Source organism: Metopolophium dirhodum, chromosome 2 (genome assembly GCF_019925205.1).
Source record: "Metopolophium dirhodum isolate CAU chromosome 2, ASM1992520v1, whole genome shotgun sequence".
NCBI lineage: Eukaryota > Metazoa > Arthropoda > Insecta > Hemiptera > Aphididae > Metopolophium > Metopolophium dirhodum.
In genome coordinates this window covers 29,958,120-29,974,512 of record NC_083561.1, presented here as the reverse complement: position 1 = coordinate 29,974,512, position 16,393 = coordinate 29,958,120, and the positions used below count along the sequence as shown (strand labels likewise).

The 16,393-nt window shown below is 31.8% G+C and overlaps 3 protein-coding genes across 3 annotated transcripts; 2 read left to right on the top strand and 1 right to left on the bottom strand.

The window, feature by feature from the left end:
- The first annotated feature begins 3,196 nt into the window (after positions 1 to 3,196).
- Positions 3,197 to 5,118, top strand: LOC132938506 (large ribosomal subunit protein eL14). The gene is made up of 4 exons (XM_061005376.1): positions 3,197 to 3,322; positions 4,518 to 4,619; positions 4,683 to 4,877; positions 4,949 to 5,118. The coding sequence occupies exons 1-4, from the start codon at positions 3,320 to 3,322 to the stop codon at positions 5,096 to 5,098; spliced, it is 450 nt and encodes a 149-aa protein (XP_060861359.1). The 5' UTR covers positions 3,197 to 3,319; the 3' UTR covers positions 5,099 to 5,118.
- A 3,805-nt stretch (positions 5,119 to 8,923) lies between these two features.
- Positions 8,924 to 11,583, top strand: LOC132939915 (heat shock protein 70 B2-like). Its single transcript, XM_061007344.1, has one exon. It carries the CDS (start codon positions 9,455 to 9,457, stop codon positions 11,378 to 11,380), a length of 1,926 nt encoding a protein of 641 aa, XP_060863327.1. The 5' UTR covers positions 8,924 to 9,454; the 3' UTR covers positions 11,381 to 11,583.
- Positions 11,584 to 11,629: 46 nt separating this feature from the next.
- LOC132939914 (zinc finger MYM-type protein 1-like) lies at positions 11,630 to 15,864 on the bottom strand. The gene is made up of 10 exons (XM_061007343.1): positions 14,978 to 15,864; positions 14,705 to 14,878; positions 14,313 to 14,495; positions 13,946 to 14,189; positions 13,662 to 13,857; positions 13,248 to 13,575; positions 12,925 to 13,177; positions 12,556 to 12,810; positions 12,198 to 12,457; positions 11,630 to 12,026 (listed from the first exon to the last, which is right to left on the bottom strand). The coding sequence occupies exons 1-10, from the start codon at positions 15,053 to 15,055 to the stop codon at positions 11,664 to 11,666; spliced, it is 2,334 nt and encodes a 777-aa protein (XP_060863326.1). The 5' UTR covers positions 15,056 to 15,864; the 3' UTR covers positions 11,630 to 11,663.
- Between the last annotated feature and the right edge of the window lie 529 nt (positions 15,865 to 16,393).

Genomic DNA, 16,393 nt, shown 5'->3' with positions numbered 1-16,393 from the left:
TTTCATTTCTAAAAAAAAAATAGGTTTCACAATTTAAAAATTTGTTGTGCCCCCTCGGCCACTAAAGTCTGAACACGCCTATGTTATGGACAATGCCTTTTTCAGCTATTTGTGTAGTATAAAATTATAAAGTAGGTACTCTACTTACCTATGTAGTTAATAATTTTATTATACTACAATAAATTTATAACATTATTTATTAATTAAATTGTATGTGGATTTATCAATTTTTTTACTGTGGCTACTTTTTCCTAGATTCACCCGCGATACTGCATTTGTAAATTACAGCTGCTGCAAGTTCTATTTGTTTTGTAATTTTTCATATCGCACACTTTTTAGTACACACATTTTTCGGTGTAGAAGTAGAACATAAACAGACTTCGACATTTTTGTATAAATAAATTTCATAAAATGTGATTAATTTAAATAATATAAATTCTGTATAAACAAAGCTAGTATAGGTACATTATTCATTATGAATCCAGCAAGAGAATAAAAAGCAACAGTAAAAACAACTTACATATAGTAAATTAGTAACTTATTACCTATATACTTAAATAATAATATTAAATTATTTACAATAAATAATCCTTTACCTATCAAAGATTTTTTTTGGAATTAAAATTTATATATTAAATTAAAAATACTGCCTATATAGAAGTAGGTAGTGAATTATTAAGAGAAAAATTGTAATCTTCCATGCCTACATAATATTACCTAAGAGTCAGACATAAATTAAACCACCTTGAACCTTCCTTTGTAACATTTATTCCTAATTTCTATATTATAAATACACAAGTTGTACCATTATTACCCTTTTTTCTTCTTCAATAGATATACTGCAGTTCTTCAAAATCTGATTTTTTGAAATTTTATAAACCTTTAGTTAAAGACCATATTTTCTAACTGTCGAGTTTTTTTGTACTATTTAAGGAGTGTCCTGTTCCTGTAGTGCTGTCAATATACAAACTTCTCTTTTTAAAATAATACCTCCTCCCCACCAGTGCCGTCTATAGAATTTGCGAGGCACAGGGCAAAAACCAATTTTTAAACTAATTGTACCACTTTTTTCAAACGCAAGGCCTCCAAATGTTAGCGAAAAGCGCGAAGGCCTGGGCTTGGGCCCTGCTCGCCCTTCTATTGTAAAGCATTTAGCAAATAATGTTTATGAATATGGTTGACGTATTAAAATCAAAATTCGAATGAGTCGTTTTAGGACTATTTAACTGAAGATAATAGGTCCAAGATAATGTCATGGAAAATATAAGAATTATGGTGATTTGAAAATTTGCAATTGTAGCAATTAATATTAATCCAACAACAATTAATTTGGAAAAATGGTCCAAGTATAATAAATACTATAGGTACATCCGGTATTACATCTATTTTATATTTTTGTAAAATCATTTTTAAAGATCTTTATCTTTATTATAAACATTTTAAAAACCAAGAAATTATACTCGTTTGAATTTTAAACTAGGTACATCATAATTTCAAAAAAAATGTACATTAAGAATAGAGGTTCTCATTTGGAAAACAGAAATGTATATCTCCACAGACCACAGGACACTCTTTAAGTAATACAAAAAAATCTCAAGAATTTTAAAATATTAAATAATTATTAAAGGAAAAAATGGGTGTAAACATGCTTGGCGAATCACCCTGTACAATGTATTGTTTCACCTGTGCTCACGTATCATAGTATAATAGGTATAATACCTATACTGTAATATATGGTATGTATCTACTACAGACTTTAATTGCAGCTGCACAGGGCCTGTTTCTTGTTGTTTTTTTTTTTTAAAACACATTATCTGGTAAGAAGTAGGTACCTAAACAAGTGTGAGAATAATTCACAAAATTGTACTTTGTTATAAATTAAATAGTGATAGTAAATTCTATCAATAGGTATCTTCTCCATATCATCTTCCTAGTTTAAAAATTACTCCAATTTAGATTCAGAATGAAGCGACGAATGAATTGATTTTTACGATCATTATGTGTTGTTTTTTTTCTGCCATTAGCTTTTAAAGCAGTAAAAATGCTTAAAATGTTGTCATTTTGAACTTCAAAATCTTTTCTGATATAGGAAATTGAATCTATAGTTGACACTTTTGAGGGGGAAGGGGGTCCAGTACTTAATAGTCAGTTTTCTTAACAATTACGAAAAATCAAACAAAATATAGGTTGTGAATTTTCTCATTGTGTTGTAGGTAGTTCAAAAACAAATAAATTGAATACTTGAAATGGTCATAAAATGTTAATATTAACATTTTCTAAACATATTATATAATTTTCAAAATATTTTGACTATTTTTGCACTATTTAGATTAACATGTAGGTACCTATTAAACATGTATTTATACGCTACTCGCGTGTAAAAATGATTATATTTTTTTTAGATTTGTCGATAAAAAAACTTAAGCTTTGCTAAAAGCTGAAAACAAAAAATAAATATATAAGTAATAATAAATATACAATTTTTTCCTATAAAATATAATTAATACACCAAAAATATAACAATTTTAAGATTTTGTTGTAATTTGTAAATTGTAGTTCAAAAATATTATTGATGGTGACTTGAAACATTTTATACCATGAAATATATTATTTCGGTTTATACCATGTTAATCCGTTATATTTATACATTTACTGCTGTGAAACGTATCAATAATAAATAATAAAATAGTTATTTATTTATGTAATTATACGTAGCTATATAATATAATATTAATTAAATATTAATAATCACTAATCTATAATAATTGACAATAGTGCAATATTCTCAGGAAAAACTAAATCAGTTTTCCATAATAGTATATAATACTAATTGTAAAACAAATTACTAATTGCAATATAAGTATAATTCAAAATATCCTAGTCCGACAGACCGTCTCCCCTCAGAATTAAAATTAAGTTTTTATGGGCGTAGCCTCTATAAAGCCCCCTCTGATCTTCCCTTATGATCGTATCCAAGTACCGCGCAGGCCACAAATATATAAACATAGTATGTTTCATGTTTATAGCTACATTATATAGGTAATAAGTAATTTAGTAATAACTTATAAGTTATAACTGATGGCCCAATAAGTATTTTCTGTGACGTCCACAATCCAATTTCCCACCTTTTTTGTTGTTGTTAATGTCATGGAGGAATTGACACGTGTTCAATCACATTCCATGAAGGCCGTGTTGTATTTTTTTCATTTTAGTTAATGTGAGGTTATGATTGTCTTCTAAGCACCACAGTTCCAAGCGTTTGGTTTCTCATTCTTTTAGGTTCAACAATCGACGTGTGAGAGAGCAATATTTCGGAAAAATGGTATGTAATCGTTTATTTTATTAATTATAGTTTAAGTCCCGACATTTTCGGTTTGATAACTAAATTTTCCAAACGTTTTTATGTAATATTCGACGGTATATCTTGTTCGTGCGATGCGTATTGCGTGAACGGTATGTCCGTGTTGATATAAATACCTCGTTTTACAACATGGTCCATGGGTAATTGCCTGATAATCCGACATTTAAACAAGGATATTCTAATTTGATGTCTCATTCGACTACCTATTCGAGCTCAAATATTATCTTTGTAGAATAATTTTGTTGTATTTGTTGTATCGTGTTGACCTAAGTGAGTTGACCAAAACTAGACTAAAATCATTACTTTCTGATTTAACCAGTTCTCAAATTGTAAAAATGAAGTAGAGGAACTCAATCCAACAGCTTAAAACTGCGTTCTGAGTGCAATATTATTTAACACAGACTCGCGGGGGTCTTTGCTCCTCGTATCTCCCCTTCCATTCATAAAATTTGAATGTTATTTTTAATTTGGTTACCTATAACAATTTAACATATAATATATGGAACTATGTAATATGTAAGCTAATGTGGATTTATATTCATGTAATCTTTCCAAATTACAACATTTCATACATTCAGTTTCTTAAAAATAAATTTTTATATTTTTATATTGACCAGTTTGGTATCAATAACGAAATGTTACTGTAAGAATCAAAGGAAATAACAATTATCAGTAAAAGTATCTTAATTCGTAGTTCAGAAGCATATATCATTAATTGTCAACACTAGACCACAGATATTTGATAATACAATAGTTTATTTTATATATCTGAGCACTATTGCATTAGGCAAAAAAAAAGTGTAGCAAGATATTACGTTAGCCTAAATCATAGATAATAAGCTGATATTGAAAATGGTAAAATTCACTTAGTCATTCATCATTGACAACAATTTAAATCCACATTTTAATAAAATTTTAGGCACTAGTTGCTGTTCCCCTGTCCAAGTAAATTAAATAAATACTAGACAAACATTATTATTATAGTTATAACTAAACTTAATTCAAAGCACAATACATATATCAATCGAAATGTTTCATTATTACTGTTTACAAATTAATTGAGTACTTCAACTATGTTATATTTTGTATTCAATTGTGTGTTAAGGTAATGTTAGGTATTTATTAAATTTTTTATCCATATGTATTTTTTTTATAGCCTTTCAAGAGGTTTGTGGAAACTGGCCGAGTGGTCTATGTTGTTGATGGTCCTTACAAAGGCAAAATTGTTTCAATAGTCGACTGCATCGATCAAAAAACTGTAAGTATTTTTTTTTTAACTTATTTAAAAAGACCATGTTATAAAAATGTTTATATTTTATAGGTTTTGGTAGATGGACCAGAAACTGGAGTACCCAGGTCAAAGATGCGTATTAGCCAAATCCACTTGACCAAGTTTAAGATTAATTTCCCTTACAATGGATCAACCAGGACTGTTCGCCAAGCATGGAAAAAAGCCGATTTAAACAAATTGTGGGTTCAAACTAGGTGGGCAGAAAAAGCCGCCAACAGGGAGAAGGTAAACATTTTTAAATAAATAACATATTATAAGTATATTAGATTACATTTTGAAAATGTTGTTGATTTCAGCGTGCTTCTTTGGGTGATTTTGAAAGATTCAAGCTTAAGAGAGCAAGAAAAATCAGAAACAAGATCAGGACTAATGTCTACCAAGCACTGTTTAACAACACTTATTGTCCAAAAAAAAAGACAGCAGTTGCTAAAGTTGCTAAGGCGTAATAAATTTTAATTTGAATTTATGTAAATGTTGTTTTTATTTTATATTGGTCATTTTTAGTAATTTGATATAGTCATATTATAATGATCAACCAAATTCTTGCAATGGTAATACTTTTAATTGTATTGTCCTACTTATTTTGATGTAGAATCTGTTATAAACTTGAATAACATTCAAATATTTTTGGTAGTTTTATTCTTGCCACATTGGTAGATAAATCTTAAAATGTAAATTTCTAATTTTTTTTAAATCATGCTTTTTATGCTCAAACAGGAATTTTGAGATTAACTATGGAAATTTTTAAATGGTTCTATTGCTTATAGGACAAATAATTAGTAGACATTAGTATTTATTATTTTATTGGTTATCGGGCAGATCAGGTACAAGTATGCATCAAATTGAATTTTCGCACATTGCCTACAAAGGTGGCTGAGTTGCATTCACAGCTGCTCATCAGTGTGTCAGCGGTGGGTTGCCTACTTGATTTGCTGTCGCACATTGTCCATGATCTGACATTATCGGATTGTCTATCAGTGTCTGAGTTGCACTTACTGCAACGACTATCTCCCAAAAGGAGTTGAACAATCACAATTTTTTAAATAGTAGTAATTGTTCACGGGCAACAAAGGGTGCAGGATCACCTTTTTTTTATAAAAATTGATGTATTATACACTAAATGTTTTACTACTTTTATGTAGATAAATACTATTTATATTGTGATGGTTTAATAATCGATATAACAATTATTAAAGGGTTTGTAGCAAAGTTTAACTTGAAGTGTGTAGGTAATCTCTCTTCCTAAGGATATTAATTTTTTTTCTTATATACCATAAAAACAGATTATTTTGATAAAATATATTATCTATAAAGACATAAAAAATATATGGAATTATTAAGGCTGTTTCACTAATATACCTATTACCTTTTAGTAAGATGATTTAACATAAATAACCGAGATCATAAATATATCATGGATTTAATTTAATCATTGGTTTCTCAACTCGAATAGATATTTTTTAATTGGTTGACTGGATGATATTAATTGCAACTGTCAAGTTCATAGTTGAACCAAACAAAAGAAATTAAAACAATGGGATAATTTTCAAAACTGTCCAAACAGTTTATTATAGTAAATATGTATAGATTGTTTGACGTTTAATTTTACTTTAATATTTTAATTTATGATTTTTCATTATAAAAATTGAAGAAAACCAAATTTTTTAAAACATTATATAGGTACATAGACATAGTATATTAGTACATCACTACATACCATTTATTAAATTACTACAAATGTTATTCTATTCCAATTACTGAATAATATAGTTATAACCATAGTGGCATAACCACCTCAAACATTTCTGGCCAATCCCTAATCAACTAAATCAAGTACCTATCTACAAGCGGCCTGACCGGTTTATTAGAGGGACAGAGGCGTACAAATTGCGGCTACATAATAATTACCACTCCATACCAGATTGACTGACTCGTATCCCAAAAATATATTATTTTAATTGACTACCTATGGGCTATGAGTGAGTTTTGTCATAATTTGTAATTTATTTAATTTTAGATAATATAGATGGTTACGATTATTTTTATCAGTTTTCGCAAGGTACTTATAATTTATAGAACGTCAGCACTAGCGCCCAACCGTCAGGTGGTGTCGATCAATATTTGACAACGATTGAGTGGAATTAAAATTGTTGCTGACAGAAAATTGAACGAATTAAAATAATATAAAAAACAATAAATAATAACAAGAAAAAATAGTTTTAATAATTTTTTTTTCTTAAATACCATTGGCATTGTCATTGCGGGAATTGGGAATAATAGTCCCATGTTAAATTCAGTAGGTATTCACAATAATAGCCAATTTTTGAACTAGTAGTATTAGGTATAATATTTAGTAGGTACTTATTGACTGATGAAACAGCCCCTGTTTGTTATAAAATATAAATTGATGTTAATAATATTTTATTTTCTTAAGTTATTAGTTATCTATTACTAAAATAATTTTGAATTGTCAGGTAATCACGATTTTCTCAAAAGAATAATTTTTTTCCAAACTCCTTCGTAGTACCTATTAATATTAGAAGTTTCCACCACTTTATTCAATGATATCCAATATTCTATTGTGCAGAATTAAACTTGATCACCTTCAATTTTTCATAAAATTATAAAAATATGATTGAATAGTACCTACAGCCTACCTAGGTTATTACAATGAATAATATGATATTGTACTTTCTCACAAAAATTCTAGGATATGTACCTAACTGGTAAACTATACCTCTATATCCAAGTAACAGAACATAAAATAACTAATAAATATAATATATAATTAGGTATTTAGGTACCTATTTAAGTGTTGGTATGGATGATTTATTAATATCCACTATTTAATTATTAAAAATATAATGGTTATTGGATCTTAAACATTGAAACAATCTGGTAATAAGTGGGTAAGGGGTAACGCTCTGCTTTACATTAGGTAGATGTCTAGACTTCACTGTAGTCTGTAATGGATGTGTTAAATTTAAATTCAATGATTTAAAATCATTTTAGGTACCTACGCCTTCGCCTACCTATATTTAGCGAAAACGGCCAGTCAGCCTATGATATTACTATCTATAATTCTAAATAGTTTTCAAAAACGCTGGGAAAAACTGCATAATAATTAAAAAACGGGAATTTTTACGAAAAATCGATTTTTGTTTTTGGCGTAACTCTAATTACTAATTACCGTATTATATACATGAAACTTTCACTGGTTGTTTATATTCTCATTTTCTATACACGATACAATTTTCAAAATATTTTATTTGTTTTGAACTGTTTAGGAACATTTTCAGATTTTATTAGTATTTTAGATTCTGAGCGATGAATGAATTGATTTTACAAAGATATGTTTTTTTTATTTTTGTGTCTGTCATCAGTCATCAGCTTTTAGCACAGTAAAAATGCTTAGATTTTCTTCAACAATATCTTTTCTGATAGGAAAGTGAACTTAGTTGGTACCTACTGTGTGGGGGGGTCAAAAGCAAAAATGTCCCAGTAGTTTTCAAAAGCGCCGTAAAAAACAATATATAGATTTATATAACTTACTTTATTTACAATAATATCATCAAATATATTACTTAGTAATATCATAGGCTGACTGACCGTTTTTGCTCAGAATCGTTTTTCTTATAGGTAGGTGTAGGTACCTATAATGATTTTAAATCATTGAATTCCAATTTAACACCATCCATTACAGTGACCCACTTGTAACCTACGGTACAGCAGAGCGACACCCACTTGCCCACCTTTTTTTCATTTAAATATCTAATTCAGACCAAATTTGAAATTAAAATAACTATAAAAAGACTGTTTATATATTTTTCAGATTTTTTGGTTACAGAATTAACTACTTACGTGGAACCTTGTTTTAAATGTTGTTAAATATAAAAATAAATAATTTGAGCATTGAATGTTTAGTGGTTGTTGGTAAGTGGCTTTTTTTCTGTGGATTTTAATCTGGTGATTTTTTTTTCTAGATTCAGAATTCGTATTATAATCAACGGTTATACACTATTATAATACGTGTTAGAAAATGTGAAATATTAATACAGACGGATGGAAATAGTATAGGGGTAGGTACCTCTAAAATACATTATTCCGTATTCGTCAATAAGAACGTTATAAGTACCTATTGCAGAATTCTTGAACAGTTTCATTATGGACATTTAATCAATAAAAACAAATACAGATAGGTACGTTTGATATATTATACGTAAACAACGTGCCGAAAATGACGAGAAAGACGTAGCAAATTCGCGAATCGTCTACAACATTGCCGTTTTGAAATATTATGTAGCCATATCATAGGTACGGTACGTAGAGCAGTGATGAAAACTAAACAGTGTGTCACAGGCCACAGGTAGCAGTGTTGTGGCTGGCTCGTTTCGGTCGTCGCAGCAGCGCTTCATGAAACGTATCGAACCTTCTCGAACGTTTCGGCCGTCGCAGGAGCGCTTCACGAAACGTATCGTACCTTCTCGAACGATCGGTCCGTCTATATAACCGCAAACGGCGCGCTCCCGGGCATCAGTTCGAATTGGTGAGGACACCCGTGCGGTTCGTATTTCAACGAGACAAATATTGCTGTTGCGACTCTCGGACCTCGGTGTTACAGTTTACACACATTTTATTTTACTGTGCGTGTTTAAAGACAAGTCAAAGAGTGATTTTATAAATTGTTATTGCGATCGAACCGAGGTACCTGTATACTATAATATTAATATACACACATAATCACATTTGCGTTATTGTTTCGTATTAATTGTGCGTGAATAAAATCGACTGCAGTTGACGAAATGGCCGGACGAACGGCGATCGGTATCGATCTGGGCACTACATATTCTTGTGTGGGCGTCTGGCAACACGGAAAAGTGGAGATCATCGCCAACGATCAAGGTAACAGGACCACACCGAGTTATGTGGCGTTTACCGACACCGAACGGTTGATCGGTGACGCGGCCAAGAACCAGGTGGCGATGAATCCCGTCAATACGGTGTTCGACGCGAAACGTTTGATCGGCCGTCGTTTTGACGACGATAAGACACAGGCGGACATCAAGCACTGGCCGTTCACGGTGATCAGCGACGGCGGGAAGCCCAAGATCCAAGTGGAATTCAAAGACGAACGGAAAGTGTTCGCGCCGGAAGAAATCAGTTCGATGGTGTTGACCAAAATGAAGGAGACCGCGGAAGCGTACTTGGGCCGTAACGTCACGGACGCCGTCATCACGGTACCGGCGTACTTCAACGACTCGCAGAGACAGGCGACAAAGGACGCAGGCGCCATAGCCGGTCTGAACGTAATGCGAATAATCAACGAACCGACGGCCGCGGCCCTGGCGTACGGTCTGGACAAGAACTTGAAGGGAGAGAGGAACGTGTTGATATTCGACCTGGGTGGCGGAACGTTTGACGTGTCGATACTGCAGATCGACGAGGGTTCGATATTCGAAGTGAAATCCACGGCGGGCGACACACACTTGGGCGGCGAGGACTTCGATAACCGGCTGGTGTCTCATTTGGCCGACGAGTTCAAGAGGAAGACCAAAAAGGATGTGTGCGCCAATCCGAGGGCGCTGAGGCGGCTGAGGACGGCTGCCGAACGGGCCAAGAGGACGCTGTCGTCCAGCTCGGAAGCCACCCTAGAGATCGACGCACTGGTCGACGGTATCGATTTTTACACTCGGGTATCTCGGGCCCGTTTCGAGGAGCTGTGCGCCGATTTGTTCCGGTCGACTCTACAACCGGTGGAGAAGGCGTTGGCGGATGCCAAGTTGGACAAAGGAGACATACAAGACGTGGTACTCGTGGGTGGTTCGACGAGGATCCCGAAGATCCAGAGTCTCCTGCAAAACTTCTTCTGCGGCAAGCCACTCAACCTGTCCATCAACCCCGATGAGGCGGTAGCGTACGGCGCGGCGGTGCAGGCGGCCATCCTCAGCGGTGACACGAGTTCTGCAATCCAAGACGTGTTGCTCGTGGACGTCACCCCCCTGTCGCTCGGCATAGAGACCGCGGGTGGCGTGATGACCAAAATCGTCGAACGCAACTCTACCATTCCGTGCAAACAAACGCAGACGTTCACCACGTACGCGGACAACCAGCCGGCCGTCACCGTACAGGTGTTCGAAGGTGAAAGGGCCTTGACAAAGGACAATAACCTGCTGGGTACGTTCGACCTCACTGGCATACCCCCAGCGCCCAGAGGAGTGCCCAAGATCGAAGTGACTTTCGATATGGACGCCAATGGCATTTTAAACGTTTCGGCCAAGGACAATAGCTCTGGGCGCTCCAAGAACATAGTCATCAAAAACGACAAGGGCCGTCTGTCTCAAGCCGAAATCGATCGTATGGTCAGCGAGGCCGAACGGTATAAAGAAGAGGACGAACGACAAAAAGTGAAGATAGCGGCCAAAAACCAGCTGGAGAGCTACGTGTTTGGTGTTAAACAGGCGTTGGACGAGGCTGGCGACAAGTTGACCGAATCTGAGAAGAACGCCGGTAAAAAGGAATGCGAAGCGGTCATCCAGTGGTTGGATAGCAATCAGTTGGCGGAAAAGGAAGAGTATGAGTTCAAGCTAAAGGAAATCCAAAACAGCTGTTCGGCTCTGATGTTGAAGATCCACGGCGCGGGACAGCCAGGAGCAACTAACGCGCCTCCCGGTGCAAATGGTTTCCCTGGAACCCATCCCCGAGGACCTACCGTTGAAGAAGTCGATTAATATTTTGTAACTATAAGTGATCTGATATTTGTAAATAACATATTATCAACTGTATCCTATATTTTGTTTCCTATACTATATAGTCATAGGCGCAATTTGGGCTGAATTTATGGGGGTGCTAGATTTATGTGGACCAAAGAAACCCGTGTGGGGCTTCGCCCCCCACACCCCCCTCATAACACCATTCATGCATTCATAATAATACCTGATTAATCAATAATTATTAATATTTGAAAAATAAATATATAATACAGGTAAATACGTTTTTTATTTTCATTAAATATTATACTAAAGATATACGCCTTTGAGACATAGCAAAATTATTTATTATTTTATCTTTATCAATTTTATTGCTTAGATCTCTCTCAATATTAATAACTGACAAATCTGTAAATTTTGACTGTTCCATGCTTGTCCTAAGCCAATTCTTTATTCGGCGCATAGATGAAAAAGACCTTTCACAAGTAGCTGAGCTTATAGGAATAGCTAATCCTACTTGAATAAGTTTAAACAAGTTTGGAAAAACATCTTCAGTCACCACTTTCTTTATTCCAAGTATATCAAAATCCAAATTTCTATTATGTAAACAATTTTTTGTCAGCAACATTTCTGCTTTCAATGATGTTAAATCAATATCCACAACATCCTGAAATTATATTATCCTCACATGATTATTTTATTTACAAAATTAACCTACATTACATTAATCACAACAATATATTATATACATGGTTGTTAGGTACCTATTTATAATTATTATGAATTCAATTAATGAGTTATTATTATTTAGTTTATATATAATTTACTAGTTACGAACCTTGTAATGATTGATGAAATATGAACCTTTTTCAAAATCCATTTTCATAAACTGGTCTAATGAGTTAGCTAAAACTAAACTTTCATCCGAAAAACGGTATTTTAAATTTACAATAACAGCATCAATTATTTGAAAATAAATGATTTTCCAATGCTCTTCAACAGTTCTACATTCTGTCTCACTTTGTGTTCCAGTTAATGTCTCGAGATTATAACTCTGCAAGTGACGTGGCTCTTGGCGTTTGCGTTTAGATTTTGCTCCTAGGTAGATAAAAGTAAAACCATTAGTACTTAGGTATTAAAAATAAATATTAAATATACATTATTTCTTGACACATTTTTAAATTATTAATTCTTACTAGAGTTTGATAATTCCAATGTTATTTGGTTTAACTGTGCAAATTCCTTAATCTGTTCCCAGAGCTTAAAAAAACCATCTTCATTCCTCTGATTTTCAAAAGTAGAAATCACACTTTGTATTACACTACTCGATTTGCCCAAGGTGGCAGATTTAGATTGAAGTTGATTGCTTAAAACATTTATAATGCTTAACACTTCATTCAATATGTGAAGAACTATTATAAATTCTAATTTATTAATAGAACTTAAAATACCTACAATTTACAAATCAAAAAATTGAAAATTAATATTATTATTTTATTTAGTTTTATAAATGAACCTATATAATATGTAAATAACTATTTTAAATGAAAGTCCTATAATAATACCTAATGCACGTGCTACATCTTTATCAATTTGTTCCTCAATTTCATCGTTAAGAATATTAAGAATGCTGGAATAATTTTTCAACATTGCAACACAATTTTTATATCTGCACACCCATCTTGTGTCACATATTCTTAATAAATTTCCTTTATTTAATCCTAGATTGCTTTGCATTTCACATAACTTTTTATTTTTTGATGGTTGTGAAAAATGTACATATATTGCTTCAAGCACATTAAAAACATGTTTTGCACTCTGAAAAATATAATAACACATATGAAATGAATATCTACAAATCTATAAATTTGATCTGTTTTTATATTACCTTTATTGTCTTACATGTATCTACAACTACTAAATTAAGGCGGTGTGCCATACAGTGAGTGTATACAGCGTATGGATAGTGTTCTTTAATTCTTGATTGAACACCGCGTAAGTGTCCGGACATAACACTAGCACCATCATATGATTGTGCAATTATTTTGATTTTGGACATAGTCAGTTTTTGTTTTTCAAAACATTCAAACAGTGCAGTAACGATATTGTTGGAAGTTTGTCCTTTTGAAACATCAACAAAGCATAAGAATCTTTCATATACATCCAAGTCAATGGTATATCTTACACAAATTGACAATTGCTCTTCTCTATAACATCTACAATAATACAATTGTATAAACGTTTATAAATTAGAATGCATTAAAAAATAGGAGTTTTATAAAAAAAAATGCATAAAACAAACCTAGCTTCGTCACACATTAAAGCAAAAAAACCAATCTTATCAATTTCTTTGACAATAGTTTCTCTTATATCTTCTGCACACAATTTAATTAATTGATCTTGAATAGACCAGCTCGTATAATTTGTTGCTTCATCAAATTTGTTTTTGAAATCTGGCTGATAATTTGATAAAAGTCCACATAATTCCTTAAAATTGCCTGAAAATTGTTATGTATATAGAAATACTCTTGAAAAAATTAACTTAATTAAATATGAATGCAGTATAAAATAAGTTTAATAAGTAACCTTGATTTAGAGAATCTGCATCTTCTCTGTGGCCTCGGTAAGCAATACCTTGTTTTCCCAAAAATAATATTATGTCAATAAGCGTACCAATGTAGGCACGGTTTTTGGCCACTTGTTCCTTATAGCCGCTACACTGCTTCACCATAACAGAACCAGATTTCTTACAAGCTAAGTAGCCATTCATCTTAGATAGACAAACTAAATGTCGCTTTGTTTTGGTATGTTTTTTCAGTTTTTCATTAAGCTAAATAAAAAAAAATTAAATGCATGTCTTATGAAATATAAAGTTTTAATAAATACCTATCCTTTAAAGTTTGATATATTTTCTTAGTAATATTGTCAAAAATAGTTAAAAATATACACTTACTTTTTGCCAGTTCGAAAATCCTTTATTTGTCCAAACTTCGTCAATAAGTTCATCAGCAAACATTCTACATACATAGCAAAATGCTGCATTGCTTTTTATACTATACTCCAACCAAGTATATTGTTTATACCATTCGCTACTAAACGATCTGTTTTGCGAACCAAATCTAGTTTGTTTATACACCTACATGATAATATGATTATTATACTACAATATACACAAATATAAGTACCTAAATTAAATAGGTAGGTATTAAAATTACCTTACCAGCAACTATAAATACCTAATAAATATAATATCAATAACTGAAAATTACCTAATATTTTTATTAAATGAGGTATATTTATTATTAGTACCTATTCTAGGTTTTACCTAGTGTTAAGTTAACTTACATTTAAAACAGGACGGTAAGGTCCAGTTGCAAGATTTCCTAAATCAGAATGTTGGAGTTCATTTTTGTTGTGTTGAAATGGAAATGTTTCGACAAGATTAGCATCAGTTTGATTCACTATAACATTTTTTTCTATAATTTCAATATCAGGGTCATCAACGACCTCAGAATTCAACTAAATAAATTTAAAAATATAAAAAGAATCAAAATCAAAATTAACATTATGATGATTATAAAGATGGTTTTTCTTCATTTAATAAATATCAAAACTTACTTCTTGGTGTTTATCATTATCATTTTTTGACTTTTTTTCAAAATTGAAAATACTAAAAATCTTTTTAGTATTTTCCATAATAAAATTTAAAAACAATAACAACTTGAGTAGGTAATTAAAATAAAATTAAATATAATTTAAATAAAATAAAATATAGGAAGTTAATGAGGATAAACAATAAAACACGTTACACGTACGTCGCACACTCGCACAGACTTAACGATTCGAAAAATACGAGTATATGATTATGGTCTGATGGTGCGGCCTGTGTGTTTTCACAGAAAAAATACAATCAGAATGGTCACATCGAATCGACAATAATTGATTATGAGCGTTCTATTTTTAGACGGTTATTTCTATTTACCAGATTAGCGAAAGACATTGATAAGCTGTTACTGGCTACGACCACACTACGACCTACGGATACGGGCTAGTATAGAGATATCTATCTTTATTATCTATGTGTGTATCAGGATCATATTTGATATTTTATTTTATACAATATATTATACCTAGGTATTATTACTATAATTATATAATATATACTACCTATATAGGTAAGTAGGTAACATAATTTATATTATTATTATTATTATATAAGTCAAATCTTAGACATTAATTTATCCTGTTGTCTATGACATAATACGTGTATAACCAATAACAATTAAATGATGCTGTTGAAAATAATTTGGGGGTGCTAATATGAATTTTGGGGGTGCTAAGCACCCCCAAGCACCCCCCAAATTGCGCCTATGTATATAGTATATTATAAAGTATTATCACTAGATATATAGATGTAAGTTTATAGATTTATCTGTCTATTGTGCTTCATAATTTATTATTATTATGTTTTCGGCAAAATAAATATTTATTCATTCTGTATTATAGCTGTATACGTTTTGAGTTTTTATTTAACCCGGTAAAAAGTACACTATTAGGTACCGATTTACAGTTTACACTGCAGCCTGCAGTGGAACTTGAGCAACAATTATTAATTAATACTCATTTAATTTTGGTTTAAAAAATTGGTCGTACCTAATTGTATAATTCATATTAGCCTATTATACTAGCATATATTATATTATGTTTTAATATTGGTACTTATATATGCATTTGATCATAGACAAAATATTGGAAATAAGATATATTATTATTGCTCATAGGAATTCCAAGTTAAAATATATCGTGGCCGGATATTTGTTTATTTCTGGTAGTCATTGGTTACATAGTGTGAGAGAAACAAAAAATATTACTTCGGGGGTTTCAAGAACTGAAGAAGGACATTCATATTATATTTGTGTGACCTATAATATATTATAGGAGTTATTTTCCGAAATAAAAAAATAAAAAAACACTTCACAAGTCTCATTAAATCTATTGATATAATTTTGATTAAAATCAGTCCAATAGTTTCAA

What these genes read in the sequence shown, in the direction of transcription:
- LOC132939914 (XM_061007343.1), bottom strand. Translation starts at nt 15,055, where the DNA reads ATGGAAAATACTAAAAAGATTTTTAGTATTTTCAATTTTGAAAAAAAG. An exon ending in ATAATGATAAACACCAAGAA is followed by an intron (nt 14,879 to 14,977) that starts GTAAGTTTTGAT and finishes AAATTTATTTAG; the next exon opens with TTGAATTCTGAGGTCGTTGA. An exon ending in TTAATGTGTGACGAAGCTAG is followed by an intron (nt 13,576 to 13,661) that starts GTTTGTTTTATG and finishes GTATTATTGTAG; the next exon opens with ATGTTATAGAGAAGAGCAAT.
- LOC132938506 (XM_061005376.1), top strand. An exon ending in ACTGCATCGATCAAAAAACT is followed by an intron (nt 4,620 to 4,682) that starts GTAAGTATTTTT and finishes TATATTTTATAG; the next exon opens with GTTTTGGTAGATGGACCAGA. An exon ending in AAGCCGCCAACAGGGAGAAG is followed by an intron (nt 4,878 to 4,948) that starts GTAAACATTTTT and finishes TGTTGATTTCAG; the next exon opens with CGTGCTTCTTTGGGTGATTT.
- LOC132939915 (XM_061007344.1), top strand. Translation starts at nt 9,455, where the DNA reads ATGGCCGGACGAACGGCGATCGGTATCGATCTGGGCACTACATATTCT.